Source organism: Ceratotherium simum, chromosome 19 (assembly GCF_057802395.1).
Source record: "Ceratotherium simum simum isolate JZ-2026a chromosome 19, ASM5780239v1, whole genome shotgun sequence".
Classification (NCBI taxonomy): domain Eukaryota; kingdom Metazoa; phylum Chordata; class Mammalia; order Perissodactyla; family Rhinocerotidae; genus Ceratotherium; species Ceratotherium simum.
The window spans coordinates 47,887,458-47,913,560 of record NC_141918.1 but is presented as its reverse complement, the minus strand read 5'-3'; the positions used below and the strand labels follow the sequence as shown (position 1 = coordinate 47,913,560).

The window sequence follows — 26,103 nt, the reverse complement described above, 5'->3', positions numbered from 1 at the left end:
TAATCAGTGAATGGTGACCTCAAAACCCTTGTTCCTCCTAAAACTACCCCCTACCTCTGTTAGCCCATGATTTAGAGTACAGAGAAGAGATAGAACCAGTAAGTGCATAAGAATTCAGAGGAGAATGAGATTGAAGGACTGGGGAAGGCTTCATTGAAGAGATGGAAATTTCCTATTGAAAGGGTCCTGTTTAGATAAGAGGAGGACTTTGAATATAAGAAGAGGTTCATTATCTAGAAGTGGACAAAATATAGTCAATTAAAGTATCTTGGATGAAAGTGTTTGCTAGACGTTTTGAGAAGCAGAAATTGTGAAATATAGCCAGTGTTTAGATAATTTTAGACTATCAAGAACCATTTAAAAAAGTGGCTCCTCTCTGTTCACTCAAGGCCCAAAGATATTTTGGGATTAAAAACCAATCTCAAATTCTAAAACATTGATTAATAATTTAGACTTTATACTAAATTATCTTGGAAAAACTGGAACTCCAATACAGTCATTTTTTAATCTGGCTCCTCTGGACAATATTAAGGCAGTCTCTAATTTCGTAAATAAACACCTGTGAACATTGCAGTGCAAGCTCTATTAATATGATTTAAACCCTGTTGTGTGTTCTCGTGAGATATACCAGATTAATGAATTATCCAAGCCCTGGTGGAAAATGACCTGCTGAAATTGAAAGTAGAATTCATAACTAAAAGCAGCCAAAAAGGCAGCTAATCTTAACCCCTCATTTCACAAATAAGGCAAGTGGAGATAGGTTAAAAGGTAGGTTGTATTTATTATTTTAGATCACATCACATCCTTATAACTTGAGCACTATTAAAGGTTTTGTTTGATTTCTATTTCTTTAATATTTCAAATTACACTGCATTCAAATGTGGGTTTTTTTCCTGTTTATACTTTGAATGGCATGTTTGGATGACTGGCCTAGATCTGGCATTCTGAGTTCTGTGCCAACAAAAATGTCAAGTTCATTTGCCTTTTAATTACATGCAGTGCCTGGATTTTAATATTCCAGATTTTTCCCTGAAGAAGAGACTTTCCTGATCCTGTAGTTTATGGAAGAAAAACAAATCACTGACATTATCATGAAGGTTTTTTCCCCTAACATCTCCCAATATCCACGTTCATCATTTTATAAACATTACACTTTAAGGTTCAAATTTAGTTGTGCTGTAGACTACTTTGTTATAAACACTGTGTGGATACGTGATCCAGCATCGTTTGTTTTAACTTACTCCTTTTATTTTTCAGCAATCTTCAGCTCACTCTGTTTTACTCTGAATAGGCCATTACTAGTTGGATGTCCCACACGTGATAATCAGTAGAGGGAAGATGTGGTTCCTTATCATTTACACTTTCCTTTCCCCTTCCAGTACCTTTGGCATAAATGTGGGCCAGCTCATTATTCTCCAGGGTTATGGCATTATGTTATTTGTCTTCTTATTTTTTTACTTCCCCAAGTTAATTTTTAATTCAACTCTATTGTTATTCTCTCATCTCCTTTATTACTTGAGGTTAAAAAAAAAAACTTCTGTATCAACTAAACAGCTCCATAATCTCTGAACTCCCTTTAATGCCTAGTCCATAGACAGGGCATTCAGAGCATTTTACTATTGATATGATACACTCTCCCTCATCTCAATAAAAAGTCCACCGTCCACCTCCATGTTTTCTTCAGAGAGTTCTTCCCTCCCCTTTGACTCTAAAGAGGTCACCATGTGCTCTATCTCATCCCCTATTTTAACGCTAGGTATAGAATTTCTCACAATTACATGATGCTTGTTTATTTGTGTATCACATGCTTCACAGCACAGGGATGTAAACTGCATGAGAGCAGAGTTATTCTCTGTCTTGTTCAGTGATGATTCTTCAGAGCCTAGAAATGTGCTGGGCACATGCCAGGAACAAGAAATAATTTATTTATTAATGAAAGGAAGGAAACCCATGCCTTCTTCATGGATTTAAGATGGGGCATGGAATTTATATTTTCCTTTTTTTTCCAATCATTTATAACTTCCTCTAAGAGCCCTCCCAGATTTCATCCATCCATCCACCTATCTACTCGTCTGCTTTTTTTCTAGAAAGAGTTTGATCTAACTGCCAGTTTATTTGTATTTCTATCCCTCTAGCTTTACTTCCTTCTTTTTGTTAGGTAGTGATTGAAGTTGATACCTCTCTCTCTCTCTCTTTGAGAAGACAGTGGTAAAAATCTTCCTAATAGAGGTTGCTAATCACATTTCTTCCAATGGAAAGTGCCGGGTGGGAGTCAGGAAGCATGGGCGATGTTTTTAATTGTGTCAGTAACAAATACTGTGACCGTGAAAAAGCCGTTTACCTCCTCTGAGTTTTTTCTTTATCTAAAAATCAGAATTGAAGTTTCATGTTGAGTGATTCTAAGAAATGTTTGAGGATGTCAACAAACCAGATACAGTGTCGTCCGCCTGTGCAGGAGCCCTGCTGTGCCCCTTTTTTGCCATATTCTGCTAATAAGTTCAGTTACTTAAGTGCTTAGCTCCGCTTCTAGATTGTACACTCTCTGAAGGAAGAATATTTGTTCATCTTTCCAGTTTTTAGCCTAGTACCGTCTTTTGTACCCCTGAGGTATTGAACAAAAATGTGATAAATGATGTAGAAGAACATTAGTATCTCTGTACTTTTAGAAATTAGACTTCTCTCCATGTGATGCTGTTTATTAGAACTCATATTAGCTATGGTTTAGTAATCTAGATTTGGAAAAAGAATTTCATCTGAATTGAATTATATATCCCTAACACTTACTGGGGCCTTATGTATCATGTATTGTCTTAAACACTTTATGTATTTTAACACATTTAATCTTCCTGTCAACCTAGAAGGTGGGAATCTTTATCATTTCTATTTTACCAATAAGAAAACTGAGGAATGCGGTGGTTCAATAACTTGTTCAAGGTCACCTGGCTAGTAAGTGGCAGAGATGGGACTTAACCTCAGATCAATGGTTTTGTTATAACAAAAATATTTAATGCAGGGGCTGGCCTGGTGGCATAGCAGTTAAGTTCGCACATTCTGCTTTAGTGGCCCTGGGTTCGCTGGTTCAGATCCTGGGTGCAGATGTACTCATAGCTCATCAAACCATGCTGGGGCAGCATCCCACACAGAAGAGTTACAACTCTACAACTATGATATACAACTATTTACTGGGGCTTCGGGGAGAAAAAAGAAAAAGAGGAAGATAGATTGGCAACAGATGTTAGCACAGGGCCAATCTGCTTCTTCAAAAAAAATTTATTGCCATCTGATTAGAGTGTTCCCTGTTAGTCTATTTTCCAGATATGTTGAAGTTCTTTACCAATTGCTACCCTGTAGAACAGAATTTTTCTTAAAGCACGATTATAGTTTTCATAAATTAATTCAGCTAACTAGCTTTATGTATTGTTTCAAAAATGTTAAAACTTTAAACAATATATTGTAGTTGATAATATGCTTTTATGTGGATAACACACTTTGACAAATGTACATTTTTATTTGTTATTTATTCATTAAACTGAACTGTTGGTTACTGTATAAATCGTTGGACATAAAAAAGATGAATGAGATTATATCTCTGCCCTCAATTGGCTCCCAATCTAGTCTATGTTGCAGACATTGAAATATATTTGCAAAACAATTTTACATATGGGTTATGGGCAATAATTAGCTGGTGTTTAGAAGTGAGAGTGTAGTTAAGGGTAAGTTCTTAGGAAAAGTAAAAATATAAAATCCCATGATCTGACTTCCAATTTTGGAAGCCTGGCAGATTAGGTACTCTGAGGACCTCTGCAGAACAATACTACCTGGATAGGACACGTCTTTAGATACATTGCTGGGCTCACAGCACCTAGGGGAGATCTCTAAGGACCCATTATTCTGCTTCTCCCCCCCAAAAAAGGTATGTGACCGAAGCTGAGAACAGTGAACGATAGGCAGAGGGAGGGGTGGGTAGTCCCTGAAGGGGGGATGCTGAAGCTGTCCTTCGAGACACTGATCCCTTGAGACACTGATCTTCAGGCTGATAATAAAGGGGTTGCCTAGCCTGGGACACCCGTATAGAGCTGGTACTCTTGAGGGATGCAAAGGTGGTCTGAGTCCTGTGGTACCTCATAGTTACTGGCAGAAGCTGATGCAAGTTCTTTTTTTAGATGAAAGCATGATCAATTTAGGCCTGCAGGATTCCCACAGACTAACAGAAAGCAATTAACTCACAATCAAAGGTCACCAAGCATTCATGAAAGTAGCTCACTGTGAGAGTGAGCAGAAACAACAGACCTAAATCCCAAAGGACTGCAGAGACTAGGGTTGTCAGGTACAGAATATGAAAGAGCTGTGGGCAAAATATTTAAAGAAACAAAGTGCAAATCATAAAGCTTAGCAAGATGCTATTGAGAAAAACTAAACAAAGAACCATTTGCAAAGAACCAAATGGAACTTTTAGGAAGAAAAAGCATAATTGTTCAAATTAAAAAACTCTTTGGATGGACTACATAGCAGCTTTGACAGAAGTGAAAAGATAATTTATCACCTGGTCTTTAATCTGAAGAAGTTACCCACAGCAAAATATAAAGATGAGCCAAGATGCTCAAGGGGCCAGCCCAGTGGCTCAAGTGGTTAAGTGCGCGCCCTCCGCTTTGGCGGTCCGGGCTTCTCTGGTTCAGATCCCTGGCACGCACCAATGCACTGCTTGTGACGCCACGCTGTGGCGGCGTCCCATATAAAGTCAAGGAAGATGGGCACGGATGTTAGCTCAGGGCCAATCTTCCTTGGCAAAAAAAAAGCGGAGGATCAGCATCGGATGTTAGCTCAGGGCTGATCTTCCTCACACACACAAAAAACAAATGCTCAAGAAGAAGAGGGCGAGGCATGGGAACATGCTCATCATATATTACAGCATACTATAGAACTATAGTAACTAAAACCATGTTTTATCAGCACAGAATAGATATATTGCCTCTTGGAAAATAATGGGAAATATGGAAACTAAATTCATGCATTTATGTAATTTGGACATAGGACAGAAGTGGTTTTGTAGATCATTGGATCAATTCAAAAATTATCCACAGGTAACTGGTAGATATTTATGCAGGTGGGCTTGGGGACCTGAAGTATCTTCCTACTGTACATCATACTCAGAAAGCAACTCCAGGTGGATCCAGGATTAAATGTGAAATGCACAGTTTTAAAACTTTTAGAGAAAAAGGAAAAGATTGTTTTTCTGAATTCAAATAAATGATAATTTGACTTATTAAAATTAAGAACTGCTGTTCATCAAGATACCATAAAGTGAAAGAAAAGTAACCCATTAGAAAATATTTGCAACATATATAACTGGCAAAGAATTAATGTCTACATACAAAATATTTCTATAAACCAATAAGAAAAAGATGAAAACAAAATACAAAAAAATGGGTCAAAATTGTGCGCTAAGCATTTCAGAGAAGAAATAGGTATAAATATTTTAAATAAGTGTCTCAAAAGATAATTTCCATAATCAAATGCATGTTAGATATAATTTTCTACTATAAACTTGGCAAAAATTACAAAGTCTGATAATGCAAAGTGTTAAGATGTAATTTAAATGGAGTTGACATACCCTACTGGTAAGTATGTAAATTGGTAACAATGTGATATTATCTTGTAAAGTTGAATATTTGCGGTCATATAATAGTTGCAGTCAAAATCTGCTGGATACAACCCGTGGGGCTACAGTTTGCCAAACCCTGAAATAGATGGAGTATTTGGGAAATGGCTGATGCTTTTCAATGATTAGGGTATATGATACCCTAAAGGAATTTCAGTAGATGAGATTGAAAATGTTGATTATAGCCTAGTTTTGAAAAGCCTTATATGTCATACCAAGAACTTTTGCCTTTCCTCTTGAATGGAAAGCAGTTAAAGGAGTCATTTAATCACATTTGCATTTTAGAAAACTCATGCTGGTGGCGTTATAAAGGATAAATCTGAGGGGGCCTATTTGGAAATCAGAAAGTCTTGGTAAAAAAGCAAGATGCTGAGGTCTTGATCTAAGGCAGCAAGAAGATGGAATAAAGAATTGAGGACAGTTTGCATAAATAACTTAGAAAATAGACACAGTTGTTTTAAGAAGTAAGAGAACACACTAAGGCTCTATTTTACCCAATTGAATTAATTTAACTAAATGAGAAACTTAATGAAAAATTCATAAAATATTTGCCATTCATTAAGTTACTATGAAGTAAAAAATATTTTACGTGTTTTTAAACCTTTAAGTACATTCCTGAAATGTGATACTTATTTTAGTGCTTTTTTAAAAGGTATTTCTAGGGCGGTGGGGGGAAGGTGAAAGTGTTTGTAAAGGAGGACATTTTTATGGTGACAGATGGAAACCAGCCTTTTGGTGGTGAACACAATGTAGTGTATGTAGAAATTGAAATATTATGTACACCTGAAATTTATATAATGTTTTAAACCAATATTACCTCAAGTAAAAAAAAGTATTTCTATCATTTCTTCAGGATTTTATATAACATTTTGAACTGTAGTTTCAAAACCAAAACAAATTCAGAGAACCTAAGACTACAAGAAGATGTCTTCAGCAGTGTGAAATTAACTTTAAATATTTGTGATCTGAATCTATACTTTTATTTCATACTTGTTTAAAGTCTTTGTAGGCTTCTGCACCAATATTTTCCACATCAGAAATTTTCGGTTAATATCCATATCTGTATTAAACAAGAATAAACTCTATTCTAGTTACTGTTTAAACAAAATGCGTGCCATATAGCTGTCTTCATTTTTCACTAATATAAAACTCTGATAGACCCTGTTTTTTATTGTCAGTAATCTAAGACTAGACAAGTTTCATAAGATCAGATGACATGATGAGGCAAAGTGACTTCAAAGGATCATTGAGTTAAATAATACATGCTTCAAGATGCCCGTAAGGCTTAGCCATGCACTGTGGCAGACTGTTTAATTAATAACATGTACTTTACAAAACTCATCATTATATATTTATACAATAGACTGCTAAGGTTTTTTTTAAACTGTTTTTCAGTAATGTCAGTTCTCCTGTCATGATTTTTAATTTTTACATGATGGACCCAAAGGGCTAACATCTAAGCCATCTCCAACCAGGGCAACAGCATCTACTACTCCTTCTACTATACCACTGTTTCACAGTTTATAAAAACTTTTCCCACCATTATGTCACTTAATATTCCCAAAAGCTATATAATATAGACACTGTTATTATTTTTATTTTTTGATGAAAAAATAACTCTGAGAGATGTTGACTTATTCATTGTCACACAACAGATAAGAGAAGGATCCAAGAATTAAAATAGAGTCTTGCTGATATCAAATCTCTTGTACTTTCTATGATGCTGGAATTTCCCCACACTTGGGTTTGATTGTAGATGGTGGCATATAGTAGAAAAGGTTAGCCTTGTGAAGGAATGGCTAGTAGAGGGGCTTGAAATTTCTAGAGACAATTCAGAAATGTATGTACCAAGTTTGTCTTATGCCAACATCCAAAGAAAACAAGATTTGTGTCTGACCAAATATATCCTTGTGCTTTTTTTAAGACAGCTGATTTTCTGTATGCTACTAGAGTCTATCTCATAGGCAGGTTTAGTGTCATTCTTTAATTTATTCAACCAATACTTTGTGTACTGTTGTTCCTTTCCAGGATCTGCTAGAAACCTAATGGTAAGCAAAATAAATATGGTCCTTGCTTTCATGGACTTTATCTTGACAGCATTCTGAAGCCATTGCAGGGTTCTAATCAGTGGAGTGACATGATACATTGAAGTCTTAGAAATACTCTGTGCTGGGCCGGCCCCGTGGCTTAGCGGTTGGGTGCGCGCGCTCCGCTTCTGGCGGCCCGGGTTCAGATCCCGGGCGCGCACTGATGCACCGCTTCTCCGGCCATGCTGAGGCCGCGTCCCACATACAGCAACTAGAAGGATGTTCATCTACGACATACAACTATCTACTGGGGCTTTGGGGGACAAAAAGGAGGAGGATTGGCAATAGATGTTAGCTCAGAGCCGGTCTTTCTCAGCAAAAAGAGGAGGATTAGCACGGATGTTAGCTCAGGGCTGATCTTCCTCACAAAAAAAAAAAAAAAAAGAAAAAAAGAAATACTCTGTGCTGCAATGTGGGTTTTGATGTGGATTAGTCAGAGAATGCAATCGGGGAGAAAAGACAGGTGGCTGCTGTGTGATGTAGTGAGAGATGATGTTGACCTGAGTTAAGGTGGTAGCAGAGATGGAAAAAGTAGAGACGAGATATTTAGGAAGTAGTAGTACTTTGTAACTAATTTTATGAGAAAAAAGTAAAGCAACCGAACATCCCAGTTTGCCCAGGACAATTCCAATTTTTACCTTTTGTCTTGTCATATTTATTAAGGATATCCCCTTTCACTATCAAAAGCATCCCAATCTGGATGATAAATTATAGGTTAATCCTAGAGATCAGGAGAGAGAGGAAGATTCAGGAGTGATGCCCAGGTTTTTGGTTTGAACACCTGCACAAAGAGTTGTGCCATTGACTGAAAGCATATGTCTTAGAGGAGGAACTTGTCTATGGATAAGATTATGAGTTCAGATTTGGATATGAGGTGTTGAAGGTGACTGTCCTACATCGAAGTGCAGACGTGTAATGAGAATCAGATGACTACATGCTCAGGAGCTCAAGTTGGAGCTCTTAGACATCTATCGATTTGAGAGTGATTGACATGGATGGCAGCTGAAGTGATGGAAGTGGATTAAATCACCAAGCCAGAAAGTATGGAAAACAGTGTCAAGAGGCCCAGGTCCTTGAGGAACTCAAAGAAGCACCTATTTTTAAGGGAAGTAAGAAAGACTCACAAAGGAGATCTGGAAAGGAGAGACCAGAGTCGTAGGAAACCTAGGAGATGGCCGAGTAATAGAAACCCCAGGAAGGGAGTGTTTCAAGAAGGAGAGAGCGGGCAGTAGTGTCAAACGCTATCAGGAGGGCACATAAAATGATATGAGAAAAGTGCACGTTGAACTCAGTAACTAGTAAGTCATAAGAAACATTGGTAATGGTGAGTTGGTGGCGTTGGGGGACATAAGGTTGATTATGGGACTTTTAGTAATGATTGGGAAGTGAGTGTGAACAATTTTCCAGAATTATAGCTGAGAAAGAAAGAAAACACTAGTGAAAGACCTGAAGGATCTGCAGAATTTGCAGGGTGTTGTTGGTGTCTCTGAAGCCACTATGCCATCACCTAATATATTGTACTTAGAGGCTTCCATCTCTGATATCCATCATAAAAGTGGGAAAATGGTTTTGTCTGATCGCAGCTATTAAATAATTTTAATTTTTTGAAGTAAATTTGTGTATTTTTTAGGTATTTATGTATTTTCTACTTAAGTCTTTTACCTAAATTTTTAAGTAAGTTATTTTTAAGGAGTAGGAGCAAGAACACAATTTATAAAGTTACTTTAACTACTTTTGCAAGAAAAAAAAGCATCTCATCAATTTGCTCAATGAAATTGAAATACTGCCTTAGTTTTTTCTCACTATCCAAAGAATTATGCTGCTCTTGGCTTCAGAACACTGGGGACTCTTCGAATATTTTTTGACAGATAAAAAAGGTAAAGATTTATGGCAAAGGAAAGCGTTTCTGAAAAAGGTGCTCCACGTTGCCTTTGTGTATGTGCATAAATTATACACAGGGCTCAGAGGTGCGGTCACTGTAATAGCTTTTGCTCCCTTTGAAGAAAATAGAAAATGCTCACTTAGGGCCTACTGCTTGTGTTTCCATTAATGAATCTTCTGAGCTTGAATGACTTTAAATAGGATATTTATATTCCTTGATTCTAGTAGGCCAAGAACTTAGAAAAATATGTGTGATTAAAGTATCTAAAGTAATAATTTATGCAGACATTTAATTAAAAATACTGTTAGTAGTAGTAGTAATAATCATAATAATATATGTCATAGCTAAAGACCTTGAGGAGGATTCACAATCAAGGGAAAATAACCACTAAATCGTATGTTCCTAGAGAATTTGATAACCTTGTATACTCAAGTTGAATAATGATGTTGAAGCGTCGATGAACGAGTCTTTGCACAAGAGTTGTAGTCATGACAGACAAGCACCTTACCCAACCCAAATGAACGAACGTGGTGTTTTTTCTTTTTTATTCATTTGGTAAATGTTAATTGAAGCCCAGTGTTTAACAAAGACATATGACTATGACTTTAAAGTAATAACACTATTTTACATAATAGATTATAAAAGTCTCACTATTTTGCACTCTGAATACACCTGCAAGGTTGTATCATTTGTCAGAAATTTACTTTTGGATTTGGCTTTTTGTTTCTGGAAATATGCTTAGATTAATTCATTAGCAAATCTATATTATTTAATATGACTTAAAAAAATTCTCCATCATCTGAATTTTAAATTGTTTACCCATCACCTTCATGTCAATTTTGTTATTTAATTACTAACCCCAGTTGGTATTAAGCTGGTATTTATACTTCATGGTGATAGTTTATATCTGTACCTGTGTATATTATGAAGATTGTCTGCTACTGGTGGGCCTTAGCACCTCTGAAGATTCTTATGAAATATAACATGCTACTTATGGCATAATATCTTTAGAAAATTATCCCATAATAGTATGTGTTTCATTGAATTAAAACGGTATGTTAAAAATATATTTACTTCATTGAACAAGAACTCTTCCAAAGCGTTTCAGAAACATTTAATGCTGTGAGATGTCAGAAAACCGCAAAGGGATCATTATCATTCCCCTCTGGAAGCCAAGTGTCACATAGAACCTAATGAGAGTAAGCTCTCATTAGTGACTAGCAATGCCTTGTTGCTGGTACTGAAGTTTTTGCTAGGAATTTCTACATTGGACAATTTGTTTCCCTTCCTATTTGAGGCAGTAACTGTGTCAAACCAATCCAATTTGAGAATTACGAACAATATATATGTTCTTTTTAGACTTCATATCCAACTTTGGAATATGCTCCTTGTTTTCATTATGTATACATATATATAGAAATATATATATAATGAGCTATATATATTATATAGGTTTATATTTGATATATATAGATATATACATGCTATAGGTATATATTTCTAAAGTTGCTCTTGGGAAGGATGAGATCTCTAATATATTTAATACATGTTTTGATGAATGAACCCTAATGTGTAGTTTGGAATGTGCTAAGCATTGAACTACTTCTATTCATAATTAATGAGATTGGAAATTCCCTGAAGCCTGGATATATGGAAAGTGTCAAGTCAGAAAGGAAAACTCCCTTGCTTACCAGAAAATACAGGCTGAAGGCCTGCTTTTCCTACTTGAGAATAGTAGTTACCAAACAGTGGTCCGTGGGGAAGTTTTATTCTATCCAATTGAAATAAGATAAATTAAAGTGGTTAAAATGAATTGTTTTACAAAGTGAACTGTGTTCTCTCTAACACTTTTCTTCAAGCTCTGTTACCTACTGGTTTAGCTTTAAATTACCATTTTATGAAATGATATTGATATTAGTTCTTTTTAATTTCCTACTTGGAAAAATTATGTTAGCAACCTTGTGTCAGTCCCCTTTTGGGGGAAACTGTGGCTGGTTGGGAAACTGAGGCAGATATTTAGGTGTGCAGAATGGGGGGTAAAAGCCGGGGGTGGGGGTAAAGAAGCCAAGAGAGAGAAGCTAAAGAAGAAAGAATTGGAATGCAGAAAAATGGATAGTTTTTAAAAAGGGGATTAGCAGGTTATCCATTGGAAAGGTATGAGGTTAGACTTAGGGATTCATTTGTTCATTCATTGAGCCACCATCTCCTGACCCTGTGTTGGGTGCCTGAAGGCAGTTTCCCAAATGTGCCTCATCCTGAGAGTCACCTGTGCTCTTGTCACCCAGATTCTTAGCGGGAAGGGCTGTGGATCTGGAGACATTGAGAAATGCTGCTTTGGAAGATAGGAGAAGTGTTAGATTTTGTCTCTGTTCATGAGCAGTTTATCATCTGTCCTTCTCTCTCTAAGCCTCAGTTATTTTATCTGTAACATGTAGATAATTATACCTTCCTTGCCAGTTTTCAAGGTAAATGAGGTGAAAGAAAGATGTCTTCAGAGGGTTACTAGAGCTTGTACATTGATTAAAATTTGTAATTTTTATTGTGTGTGTATATGAGGGATGCTTGAGAAAGAAATGAAGTGAGGGGATACAAAGAATTAAAAACGAAACAAAACAAAAAACCCTACATCTTCTCAAAGTTCTGTTCCCAGGTTTATTATCTGGGTTTTATTTGTTAAGAGAATGTGAAATATTCCTTGATGTATCTGTTTTTCTTTTCTTATTCTCTTCTTCCTCCAAAGCAAGTATTCATTTCAAATCTTCTGTATCAAATCATAAACTCACACCTCTCGCAGTTAGACTAAGCATTTATTTATCAAAACTCCTTATGTCCCAGACAAGCGCCATGGCACTACCTTAAGGTACCAAGCCCACTTTGCAATTGAGTCTAAAGGTGTTTGCCGAATGAACCCATGAACAAATGAATCTCTAAATCTGGGCCCATCTCTTTCCATTGTACTATTTGCTAAAAATCTTGTGTTCTGACTTTTAAGCACCTTTGGAGAAAAATAGTTCACTATTCCCTTTGACGGTTATTTCTAGGTTTTCGTATTATTTTTTGCATTAACAAAACCCCTATTCAGAAAGCTTTTCCCTTATCTCGACCCTAAATCTCTCATGCTGTAGTTTAGCATGCTTCTGTATTTATATTTTGGGGGTATTTCTATTCAAGTAAAATAAACAAGTTGTCTTTTGTAGTAATTTCTGGCTAGGAAGAATTTTCCTTTCTGTGATAATTAGCTGCTTTCGGTAACTTATTTTTTTGATTCATTTAGCAGCAGCAACAGAAGAACCAGAAGTGATTCCAGACCCAGCCAAGCAGACAGACAGAGTGGTGAAAATAGCCGGAATTAGTGCTGGAATTCTGGTGTTCATCCTCCTCCTCCTAGTTGTCATATTAATTGTGAAAAAGAGGTAAGGCCTGATTTTGTTCTGTCCCACTTACTTACTACTTATGTCACTAGTTTTTAAACACTTTTTGTTTCCTTGAGCTCTTTTAAATTAGAACAAGCAACAAGAAGAGTCATTTTATTTTAATCATGTTGCCAGCATCTGAGTTTATTTTTCATGCTTTTAAAATAAATTCTTATTGGTTATTTGCAGTTTAATTTCTGACATAAACATATGTGTTTTGTCAAGTTAACCTTGAAATTAATGTATGAATTTAAATTTCTCAAATGCAGAGATACTGGAGATATTAATTTATCTTATATTTGAAGTGTTATTTAATAAGAGTGGCAAAATAAGGATTTAGTATGATACTTGCATTATGGTCTATGAATTATTTTGTACTCTATTTTTCTTATTGTTGGCTACAAATAACATATGAGAAGAATATAAACATTATTTTGTGAAATTGTATATTAAATATTCACTGACTAAATATTTCGCCACTTTAATATGAGGTGTCAATTTTTACAAAATTGAGCATTATTAGTCTTTTATACTATATCAACCAATATCGCCATCTTCTGGAATTATGTGAAGATATTAAGACCTACTGGAATTTAGACTGAACTTTGTTTTGGAGATTAAAGTATACTCCTTCTGAAAAACATTTCAAAGTATACAATTTTCATAAATTGAACTTTTTTCCATTCTATAAAATGTCATTATCTGTAAGACATTGTGTTAGAAACTAACACAAATCTCCAATCCTTCCAATCATATGTTTTAGATAATACTACAAATTGGAAGGACTTTTAAAAAAAATCTTTACATGCAGAGTACAGTCCTAAAATAGTTTTGTGCATAGAAGTATTTGTAATTTATGAATTATATTGAATAATATAATAAATGGTGTTGATTACATTAAATCATATACTATTATGATTGTTCTTTTGTACTCAAATCATTAACAGTATAGATAAGACTCATACTACATGTTTAATGATTCCATCAGAGTTTATTTTAATGTATTGCCTCTTTACAATTATCCCCTGGAGATATATATGTTGGAGAAGACACATCTGCATTAGAAACATTAGGTATGCATTATAGTGTTTTGTGTTAAATTAGCTACATACGTGCTTTCCCCAATAGTGCTTTCTCTTTTTGCTGTTGTCTACCTCTGTGGTTGGAAAATACATCATATTTGAGACAGGAAGACAAGTATTTTAGTAATACAAATTTGCCAATCAAGATCAATAAAATCATTGAATATAGCCTTCAGATCTTATGTCTCTATTTAATTTAAATATGTATTTGGCGAGTTAACTGGACTAAACAGTTTAGAGAGTTAGCTAAACTTTGCTTCACAATTAAAATTATTCCAGTCACTTCAGATTGGATATGAGAGCATGAAAATGAGTTCTAATTATGTCCTCGCTCAGTTAGAATTGGGTTAAACTTTGGATTTTATTTGTTATTTATTTGAAAACATTTATTCGTTATTGTAGCCTTCCTTATCCACGGCCCTCTGTTTTAGAAATAACAAAAAAATTGAAACTTAAATTTTCTGAAGTCTACCAAAGCAATCTACGCATGATTTTCTTGTGGGTAAAATGCTCTGACGACTCTCTAAAATTGCACAACGTAACAAATCCTTTTTCTGGTACATATTCTAAATGGTTGGATCAATGAGCCTCTCTGTTAAAATGTTTAATGTTTGAGTTTTCATAATTCCGCTTTAATTGGTTGTCTTCTGATAGAAAGTATGCTAGGGCTTTTGTTTCTCTTCCTTACCACTGCCTCTGTGACTAGGAAAAGATGCAATTTTATAGATAGAAAAAGTTACATATTTAGATATATTACCTTCTGATATATAATAAGCAACTTTGTAATGACTTCTACTCATATGCAGTGTGTCACACATGTATGGTGTATGATTTAATCACAAATACGTTTATTATACATACACAAAAGCATAGATATTATAACAGTATTGGATAGTATCAAGTTTAGATAAACAATTTTCTATATAATATAGTTTCCCTTTAATACATAAATCTATAATAAAAATAATGAAAAAACAAATTATTTTAGCCTCTTACGATCTTTATTTTTGTGGGAAATTATTAAGTTTCTCAAGACTTTAATCCTTCACTGGGAATAATATATGTAGGTATACTTCTCACATTGAAAAAAGTTCTGTGTATTGGGTGTTGTGAAAAGAAATGGTTTGGAATTCAATTTAGTAAAATTCTACAGTTGAGGGTATATGTGTAAAGTAAGTTTATAGGCTAGGAAAAGGGATATTGCATCTTTCAAAACGCAATGTCATTTTTAATTTTATCACTTGAATTATTTCCAAATGTATGCCATTTTTTCCCATTGGTTATGTATTATATTTTAAATGCGCAGCATGAGTACATTGATAATTCCAAACATAAATTTGAAATTCTTTCAATACAGTAAATGTTTGTGTATGGTATCATAGTCACATACATCTACTGTAGAAATATTTTTGTGTATATATATTGATGGTGCATATATATATTCACATAATATATGTATGTACCTGTGTACCATTAAGATATAATGACTTGTTTATAGAAATTTGGGTGTCATTCTGCATATATTCTATATTAAACTAATAGATCTTTATGTTTATGTATAAAGAAAAATAGTCAATTTAGTGTACAAGTTCTATACACAGCTGTGACATCTGTCATGACATTTAGATGGTAATGGATGATATTATGCTTAACTGCATGTTGAAAATACACAATCCATTTAATTTTTCAATTTTTTTGGCAATAAAAGAAATGTCAGCATGTTTTTTTTTTCCAAATTATGTATTTTAAATTTTATTTTTCTATTGCATATCTGTTGAATTGCATGGCGAAAGATATCTAACCAATGCATGAGCAAATTGAAATGCAAACCAAAAGAACATGAATTTTATTTTATTTTATTTTATTTTTTAACGCACATTTTTCTGCTTTATTGAATGTGACAGAGTCACGCTTTTCATTTACCATTGCTTCTCTTTTTCCACTGTCTGTGATTTGCTTGCCAGGAGGAGCTACTATTCTTACTCCTACTACCTGTAAGTAGAAAATGGGTGATATACGACTTTACATGTGTTAAAGATGCAGTATCCCTTTTCAAAAAAAGAAACAAAAACAAAATGTTTGTGATTTTGGTGACATTTCAAAAAGTATGTTTTTCTGGACTCTAAAACTATAAAGTTTACATATTAACTTATTTTGTTAATCTTTTTAAAAAGGGATATTGTATTTCTGTATGTTCAGCTACTTTTAATTTTTATTTACAATTTTCCATAAGTAGCTTTAGTCTACAGCCCAGAACATCCTTTATTTACTTAAGTCAACCTGTGCCTTATCAATATGATACCTTGGTCATCTGGTAGAGATAAGGTTGTAACTCACTAATCCCTATCTTTATGTAAGACTTATATTTGACAAACTGACCCAAAGTGATGTATTCGTAGAAGAGCATTCAGAAGGCCTTCACAAGACGCAAATCAGGTCAGGTCTGACTGTGATAACATCTCTCCACATTTCCAGGAATCCAGGATGGGTTATAACCTCAGAACATTTATGGTCTGGCCATCTAGGCAATCAATATGCTCTTGTAAAAACAAATGGACACAATCATAATGTTGCAGTGACAAATAAATAAAAATTATTTTTAGAGAAGAAAAATGAATTTGCTTATTATAACTTAAATAGGACAATAATTTTACAAAACAAAGACCAAAAAAACCCCATGTCAGCCTACACAAAGCACACATAGGTGTCACGTATCTCCTTTTCTCTTCCCAAGTCTTAGCTCATCCTAGACTTAGGTATGGAATGCTGGTTTGGATAACGATGGAGAGTATTGTGCACTTTATTTCCCTAGTCATTTTCAGTTTATGACCTTAGATGCCAGGGTATTCATCCAATCCCAAGGACCATTACAACAAAGTATTCTTGGACATTGCTTGATCGATATTTGACCCACCAACATTTAAGGCTTAAGGATTGTTATTAAGTGTATTTGGAGCATATATCCCACAGTATTTATTTCACTAGGTAAATTTAAGCCAGCTTTACAACATAATTTGATAAGAGTCTCAATGACTATAATAGAATTCTGCCAACATTTTAAATATTATAAGCATTTGGCTTCTTAAAATCTACTAAAACAAGCAGGTGTAAACTAACAGTGCTCCTAGCTTGTTGTGATGAATCATAATATCCTAGTTAAATCATGTTTGATGAAGCCAAAAGTAATTAACTGTACCATTTCATACAGTGATGGAGCACTTTTCCTCTTTATAGCCCACCCATATATCCACCTGCAGAAGTTTATGCTTTTGGCTGCTTTGATAGTGAAAGTCGTTTGCACATCTGTCAAACTCAAGTAGTTGCAAAATGAATTGCTCAACTGTCCTGAAGTGCGCATTATATATGCTGGTTGCTCAGAGGGAGACAAAGCATCAAACATACAGGAATCAATAAGTATTTAACTACTAGAATGTCAATAAGCTTACCATTAACCGTCGAGGAATCTATAATGGTAGAATGGGATTGCTTTTTGGTGGATGAGTAACATTTCTGTATTCTAGACAATGTAGTAGATTATGATACTGTTATTGCAGTACTTAGGGCTACTGGCACAATCATAATTACGAAGTATGTCACAGAGATATGCTTTTAAAAGCTGCTTAAACATACCTAGTGAAGCTAATCTCAATTAGAGATTTTTTAAAAATAAAAGTAGAAATAAATTAGAGTAGAACTCTAGGGAAAACCAGATGTGATCTTTGAGCTAACATTCATTGGCATCGTCATAGTAACTGTCAGTTCTTGATCAAAACGCTCAACTCCAATGTTAATTTTTATTTGTTTTGTAATAACCTGAATTAAAGCCTACCTCACAGGGTTGTTGTGAGGATTAAGGTATAAACCAAGCTGATAATGCAGATATAACAAAGGTTATATTCCCCCATAATTTGTCAACTAACAAAGGTTTGTGATTCTGAAAAATGAAAGTCCTTCATTGCCATGAAACATTTTACCTGTCATGCATTTGACAAATTCATTACTTTCTATTTTTCCTCAATCATGAAATATGTATAAATTATATATGTTTGAAAGTAAAACCTCAAAGTTTAAACATGTCTTTTCTGTTTGCTTTGAACTGCCCATCTTCAAAATTGTAACATTATTTTTAATCCAAATCTCGTTATGTTATTTTTATCCAATTCAATCTCTCAAATTTTTTGAGAAATGAACTCATTCTTTCTTCTTGCCCAAGAAACAAAGATTGGAAGTTATTCCTTAAACTATTTTTTTGCTGTTTTAAAATTTTAAAATGGGAAAACATTTGTGGTGTATTCACATTCTTATTCTCAAGTTTAAAACAACAAATGTTTAACTCCTAGCGTAAGTAGATGCTTTATATTACAGGACACTTTGTAAAGTGGCAAGAAAAAAACCCAAAAACCAAAAAACAAGTCAGCCACTAGATATAGTATAAGAGCTTAGTCTTTGGAACCGGGTCATTCTTCACTGCTTATTAGATAAAGAACCTTGGGCAAGTTATTTAACTTGTCTGAACCTCAATGAACTCATCTGTACAATTAGAATCCTTATACCTTTTTCAGTAGGTTCATCTGAGAATTAATTGAGTTGACAAATGGAAAGTGCCAAGCACAATGCAGACCTAATTTATCCATTGAACAAGTATTTATTGAATGCCTGCTGTGTGCCAGACATGGCTCTAAGTGCTGGGGGTGTACAGATGGTCCTTCCCTTCATGGAACACACAGTGGGGAAAACAATTAAAAGGGTACTTGGAATGATAAGTGATGAGTGTTATTCTAGACAGAGAACATAGTGCTATAAAAACACCAAGCAGGGAAACCTAACCTGGGACACATTGTATTTGGATCAGTTGGAGAAGCCTCCCTGATGAGGCAAGACGGAATGGAAGTTAAGCAGATGTTAGAGATAAAAGAACACTCTAGGTCAAAGAACAAATATCCTATATGACGGCCTAGAGGTAAGTATGAAAAGTGAAGTCTATAGAATAAAATATGATCTGCTGATGTTCAATTTGCCCCATCTACTGTGTCAAAAAATAGGACCACTTGAAAAAAATCAGGAAATTTAACATAAATATTTGGATTCATGACTTCTTTTTAAAAATAATTTAAAAATCAGAAACTCAACACTGGGATCAGATGCCAATAGTCACTTAGGCAGGTTGCCCCCATACTGATCTCCAGTTCTGCACAGTCCCCTCCATGGTGGTGTCTTACCACTGGCAGTGGCACTCATTTATATTACCTGTCTGAAGCCTGTAAGGTTTTTACAGGGTGTTTACCCCCTAGCCTAGAAAAAACGAGATAATAGCTCTTTCGGTGAATAGAGCAAACATTGCTAATAAATGATGGTGGTGGTGGTGGTGGTGGTCGTGATGGTACAGGGGTAGTGGTGGTGATGGTGGTGGTGGTGGTAGTTCTTACACTTTTGTCATTGTTTTCTTATTTACTAGTACTGTTGTTATCATCGTTATTATTTCACAAAATAAATTAATGCCATTTCCATCCCTAAAGCTTGGTTTATGACTATTGTATTTAGATGTCAGATCTGCTGTGTTAATATGTTGGGTATGTAGAGTATATACCCCATGAGGCCAAGTACTAATAATTCTCAGAGAAAAACATCCTATGCAGGAGCAGCCCTCAAATTGCTAGATTACTTTTTTAAAGGAAAAGCCTTTGGACATAAACACAACTATTAAATGAGCCTTTTAAAAGTATTTGTAGTACATTTACTACAGATACTAATGAGATTCAGAAGAATATGTCCTAGCTAACAATCCTGCTGAGAAATGGTGTTCTTAAAACAACTAAAGAATATTTCCAAGACAATGCAAACTGCTGCCGTAAACTTCGAAACATAGGCTCACTACTCCAGGCTTTTAGAATGCCTTTATTTATATCATATATAAATTGCCTTGTTAATGTGATGTAAATGTTTTGGATACCTTCAATAGTTATTTTCCTTGTATATTTCATGTGTAGCATTCGCAAAGAACCAGAATGTATCTCACATCCTTGATACTTAATTTAAAGACGACAGTATTTGAATAGCTCAAAAGTCTGACTCTGCTAATTTCCAGATTCCCTAAATCATTTGCCCTGCTGCATTTATAAGACATTTCTGTAGGTGATAGTTTTCCATGTGGTTCTAAAACACATTTTTAGGATTTCACCATGTCTATAAGTCAAGATTATGATCATTTGTATAATACCTCTACATAGCATTTTTAAAACTTTTCTCAAAATTCTTTTCTTATTCAGTATATAATTTTCCCATATATTCATGTGTATTTGCATTATATCTAGCTGTGGTTGATTCTATACATTTTCAGATTAGGTTTGGATTAATGTTATAAATATATTGCTAAATATGTTAATGCTACACATGTTGCATTTTTACTGGGTAATAAAACAGAGAATGAAGAATGAGAGATTTCATTGTCTATTTTAGTTGAATGATTATGGTAAAATAAACTTGAAAAAGTAGTCACGTTATTCCCCAGAAGAACTTCTAAAAGTTGATCGAAAGAATTAATCACCCAGGAGGGAAACCAAAACTTAGCTTTACCTTAAGTTTTCTTTGAACAACTCTACTAAAGAAGTATTTATTTATGGTTTTAATAAAGTATAGTTATATTTTATGATATATTTATTTTAATGACAAAATACAAGAAATGATGAGAAGTTTGGGTTGACAGCTTGAATGTTGAAACATCCATATTGACAAATAGAATAGTTTTATAACAACCAAAAAATATTGTTTGAGTGTCAAACTTAATTCCTAAAATTATGACCGGTTCTTAGAGTTTCTAAATCACAACTATATCCTTATCCTCGGGCTCTCCTGAACTACTTACTGCAGGTGTCAACTCTCCTTCAAGCCTCATGCTAATGTTTCCGTTTTGTATTTGCCTTGGCAGCAAGCTTGCTAAAAAACGTAAAGATGCTATGGGGAACACGCGGCAGGAGATGACTCACATGGTGAATGCTATGGATCGAAGTTATGCTGATCAGAGCACTCTGCATGCAGAAGATCCTCTGTCCATCACCTTCATGGACCAACATAATTTTAGTCCAAGATGTAAGTTCTTCATTAACATTTTAATAAATGATTTTTGAAGGTCTTTAAGTCCACTTTGAATTCTACAAGTTACCTTTTGAATAGTGAGAGTAAGACAGAGAAGCAGCAGCTAGAAAGAGCAAAAAGAATATTATGGAATTTACAAGACAGTTAATTTTCAGTCTTGATATTGGATTTAGTTTAACTTCAAACCACATGAGTTTTATTACTATATCATAAGATATATTCCAAACATATACCTGTCAGACCAAATCACATGTCACTGCTTTAGGTTAAAATACTTGATTGCCTACAGAAAATTAGTTCATATCATAATTTATTTATAATTAGTCATTTGAGTCTTCCTTTGTATATGATAAAGTTCCTTTTGAGATCAGAGGAGACATTGTAATTCTTTCAGGGAATTATTGGCATGGGTAAAATTATTCTATTAAAATATTCTACTGTAGACCTCTGGGAAATTTCAGTAATAAAAAGTTAACTAGGTGAAAGATCAGTCTACATGCTGTTAAGTATCTGGTGTGACATCCAAAAGTTTACTTGAATTGAAGGATTGGCAGGGAATGGTGAAATCCATCCATCCATCCATCCATCCGCCTATCCAACCATCCTTCCATCCATATATTCATGTAGAGAATTTCTAACATTGATTTATGAAGATAAGATCTTTAAAATATTTCCACTGAGGTACTGTTTAATGACAAATGGTTTGAATAATTGCCCCCCAGTCAGTATTACTGTTTATCTTCAAATTTCCTATGAACTTTATCTTCTGTTCTATAGTACCGTGTTTAGTTTGTTACTAAAATTTAAGTTAAATTACCTTACTTTGTTTCTTCAAATCCTTAAATAAAAGTGATACTTCAGGAAGGCAAATCCTGCTTATCCTTGGCCTTGTGTATACAGAGGCATTCTGCCTCAGATCCCAGAGGTTTGCTTATCCCAATTTGGAAAACATGTATATAAGAAAAGAAGTACATAATACAAACATTATTTCCTATACATATTATAACCATATATTAGTGATAAGGTAGAGAAAATCAAGTACTTGTAGGTTGTATGCATTTATGTCTTTTCACAAAGGAAAGTTTTTTTCTGAAATGTTCGGCCTGTGAAATTTTTCAACAATTATTGGCCCTAAATGCAGACCGTCATTTTCCTGGTATAGATCTACACCAAATTAGAAGTTAGAAATGCTGTGTGAGTCATTTTGGAATTAGGTTTGAATCATGATAGAGCCTTTCTGATCTGTTTTATTTTTATTTCATTATAAGACAAATGATAAAGAACATAAAACACTATCATTGTTGAGAGTAAGTTTTGCTGAAAATATAGATGCACCATCTCTCTAACCACTTGATTTAATATTTAACCAGTTAAGGATTTGAAAGCATTTCGTTCCCCAAACTTTTCTATCTATTGCCTATGTTAGTACCTCGTTAAGGAGCTTAAATCCAGCAGTGTAATGATAAACATTCACTTACGAACTTTGGAGAAAGAATTAAATCTGTTTCCCACAGTTAACTGAAAAAATTTATTTGGAATGAGTATGAGATAATTATTTCTTTAAGTACCTTGCACTAATTTTATAATGTTTATAATGTCAAGTTGAATCTTCCTCGCTTTTTAAATTGAACAGAGTACTGAACTATAATTAGAGATGCACGTTTCCTGGTGTTTTGAGATAACCCAAGCCAAAAAAGAGAATTTTACCTTCGCAGGTTATAATAATCGAAGAAAGTTTAATAGTTATCCTTCCTAAGAAAGCATAAATCTATTTTAAAGGAAAAAAGAGTGTAAAATACAACTTTAGGGCAGTATGTTCCTTCATGAGCTTTGTTTTCCTACAGTGCCCAATGATCCGCTTGTGCCGACTGCTGTGTTAGGTGAGGCCCTAGTTCTTTATCATCCTTTTTTGCATGGATTACGCCTTCTTGCATGGGTTATAGCTTTGTCTACACAGTAGTTATTTACCGTACAGGAAGCAGCCTACTGTTGAAAATGTAGTCATGATCTTATCAAAGAACGCAACTGTGGTCAACCCAATCAGATCTAGCACTTTTCAAATTACTAAAGTATGCTTTTGTAAAGCAACATATTTTTTAATTCTTGGTTCTTTTAGATTTGGAGGAAAAGTACAATGGCCCTTAAGATATGACTGATATTTATATATCCTAGTTAGTAGAATGAACACATCTCAGGCAAGTGCTACCTGAATAATTTGTTTATATATAAAAGTCTGTCAAATGGAAAGGGATTTTCTAAATCCTCCTAATTTTATAGCAACTAAAGAACACATTTCCAAGTGAACATTTGGAACGTGTGCATTTGCTTTAGTTTTGTCTTTATTAAGAATTTATAAATGCAGGTAAATTTGCTATAATATTGATGTGGCCTTATGCACCTTACATGATAAGTGTTATCATTCAAGAAATTTAGAATAAGCCAAGATTTACCATTATATAACATCTAAGACAGCTGGTATTGCTAGTGATGAATAAGGACTTTTCAGATGTAAAATTACATTAATTTTTAATCTAACTGTATAGTTAAGAATAAAATGAATTTAATTTCAATTTGTGCTCTATTCCTTAACTGATTACACACCAATGATTCATGACCAGCATGCTTATATGTATATAAGTTTATTATCAGTTTTACGCTGGTATTTCTGATATTTAAGATTTAACCAAAGAAATGTGGATATTGCCCGATAAATGTATCTTAAAAGTCCCCAGTTCTCATGTTTTATATTTAAATTTCTTGTGAAAATAAAATTTTAGCTTACATTTTATGCATGTTTTTATTATCCATGTAGTCAACATTTAATTACATTTTTAAAATATTTTAGAACAATACAACTAATTCAGTTAAGTATAATGCACCTCTTTTTCACTAAAATAATTATTTAAAGTTATAATTTTATAACATAAAGAACATATATTCTAAAAGAATCTGAAAGTCAATGTTCCCTATCTCTGATTACACTCTCCTTTTGATGTCCGCACCAATGATAGCAAGGAAGTGAACTAGGGAATTTGTCCCAAAGGGGTGGCCCAATCCTGTGGGGAGGAGCCGGAAATCATGATCACTGGAGAGGCATCAAATGCCTCTGAAAATGTCATCCTCTACTGAGCACTGTAGAATGCTGTCAGCATCAAATTAATAAGTAAAATTCAATTAAAATATTAAAAACTCACTGGGAAAAAATTAGTTGCCCAAATATTAAAATTTTGTTACAGTAAATTCTCAGAACATATTGATTTGAGTTTTACAAACTATAAAGTTTAAAAGTTTATTGCAATAATTTTCCCTGTGGAAAGGGATATTTATGTTTAAGGAAGACTAGAGTTAACACAATAGAGTCATAAAATCTATTTGTACAAACAGTCGTTATGCATTTTATTTCATTTGGAAAGTCAAGCTGATTGGGGTTTTTTTTTTTTTAATATTTGTTCTCTAAAAGCTAAAACGTTAGAATCATGGTGTTTACAGTTGTTTTGCATCCAATTGATTTTGTATTTATAAAGGAATTTTTGAAATCACTTCAAATATTGCTTGATATTAATATCTACTTACTGATTTAAAAAGAGCTTAGAAACTTTTCATATTGATTCATGTTTTTGTTTTTTGTGTTTTACTGCTTCATTGGGTTAAAGTCCCTATAACTGGTAAGTGTGTTGCAAAGAACTCTAGAAAATCCGTCAGGGAAATATTTGAAATTATTATTCTCAAAAGTGTAATAAGGATAATAATTAGTACATGTGCTCTCACTACTAGTCATATTAGGTTTAATGAGGTGGAAATGTATTAAGATTAATAATTCATATGTGATTATTTTAAAGACTACTGCTCATTGTACTACTGTATTAAACCTTAATGCAAAAGGAAAGGCACTGTCTATTTCATATTGGGTCACAATCATGTAAGATTTGGAATATGGGTAAATTCTGTGTTTCTCACTGAGCCTTTTACAGTTGTAAATATTCTGCTGCTCTAGCAGGTCCAATGTGTGCTCTGGGCTGCTCCACAGAGCCCTGGCTGCCTTATTCCAGCTGGGGTGATTGCATTTTGCCTCTCTGACATTATCTGTTCTCCTTACTTCTCATCCTAAGCTGTGTATTCTGTGATAGTGTCCAGATCAGTGGCTTCTGAGTTTAATTTTACTGGAGAGATGTATATATTCTTTATGTCAGTTTATTGATTGTAATATTTTAGCAAAGGTAGATCAATTGAGTGTAGTCTCATAGGGAGAAGAGAAAACTCTCATGAATCATGTTTGCTAGCAAATGTTTGTGTGTAGAGGGGTGGGCAAAACCTGAGTGAAGGGCATTCATCCAGTTGGGTGGTTAGGTCACAGCAGAATCCACGAGGGTTTTTATTTTATTCAACGTGGTATTTTTAGAAGTAAATGCAAAAAAAAAAAAAAAGAAAAAAGCATTCAGCCTAATAAGAGAAAGTAAAGTAAATGCAATCAAGCTAAATTATAGAAGCACACAAATCTGATTGTGGGGTTCTTTTTTTTTTTTTTTTCCCTTCTCCAGGAAGAAAAAATGTTTATCATGGGGACAACAATTCATTTTTTGCCATATCCTATTTATAGAGTTGGTGATAGAACAGGCAAATGTACCAGCACTTGAAATATGTTTAACTGTTAATTAAATATCGTTCTCTACAGTATGCATTATCATTAACATCAAAAGTTCCCCTAAGAGTGTACTTTCTCTTCTGTTAACGAGTATGGCAGTATAATGCTTTTCAAAGTAACACCCTTTAAAACACTTGTTTTTTTTTTAAAGTGGTAAGTTTAAATGTGATAAATATAAGCATGCTTCTTCTCATTGTAACGATTAGTACTATGGTCATTAAAATAATATTTATTCTTCATAGGTAA

General features: G+C 34.1%; 1 protein-coding gene across 3 annotated transcripts in view; it reads left to right on the top strand.

The window, feature by feature from the left end:
- PTPRK (protein tyrosine phosphatase receptor type K) overlaps positions 1-26,103 on the top strand; it is a 537,776-nt gene that overhangs the window by 483,991 nt on the left and 27,682 nt on the right. Inside the window, exons 14-16 of one of the 3 annotated variants that reach the window (XM_087444076.1) lie at positions 12,903-13,041; positions 21,049-21,209; positions 23,060-23,095. In XM_087444076.1, the coding sequence (XP_087300202.1) occupies positions 12,903-13,041; positions 21,049-21,209; positions 23,060-23,095 (336 nt within the window). The remainder of the gene's footprint in view (positions 1-12,902; positions 13,042-21,048; positions 21,210-23,059; positions 23,096-26,103) is intronic. The other 2 variants (XM_014781214.2, XM_004422308.3) reach the window with 2 other exon arrangements.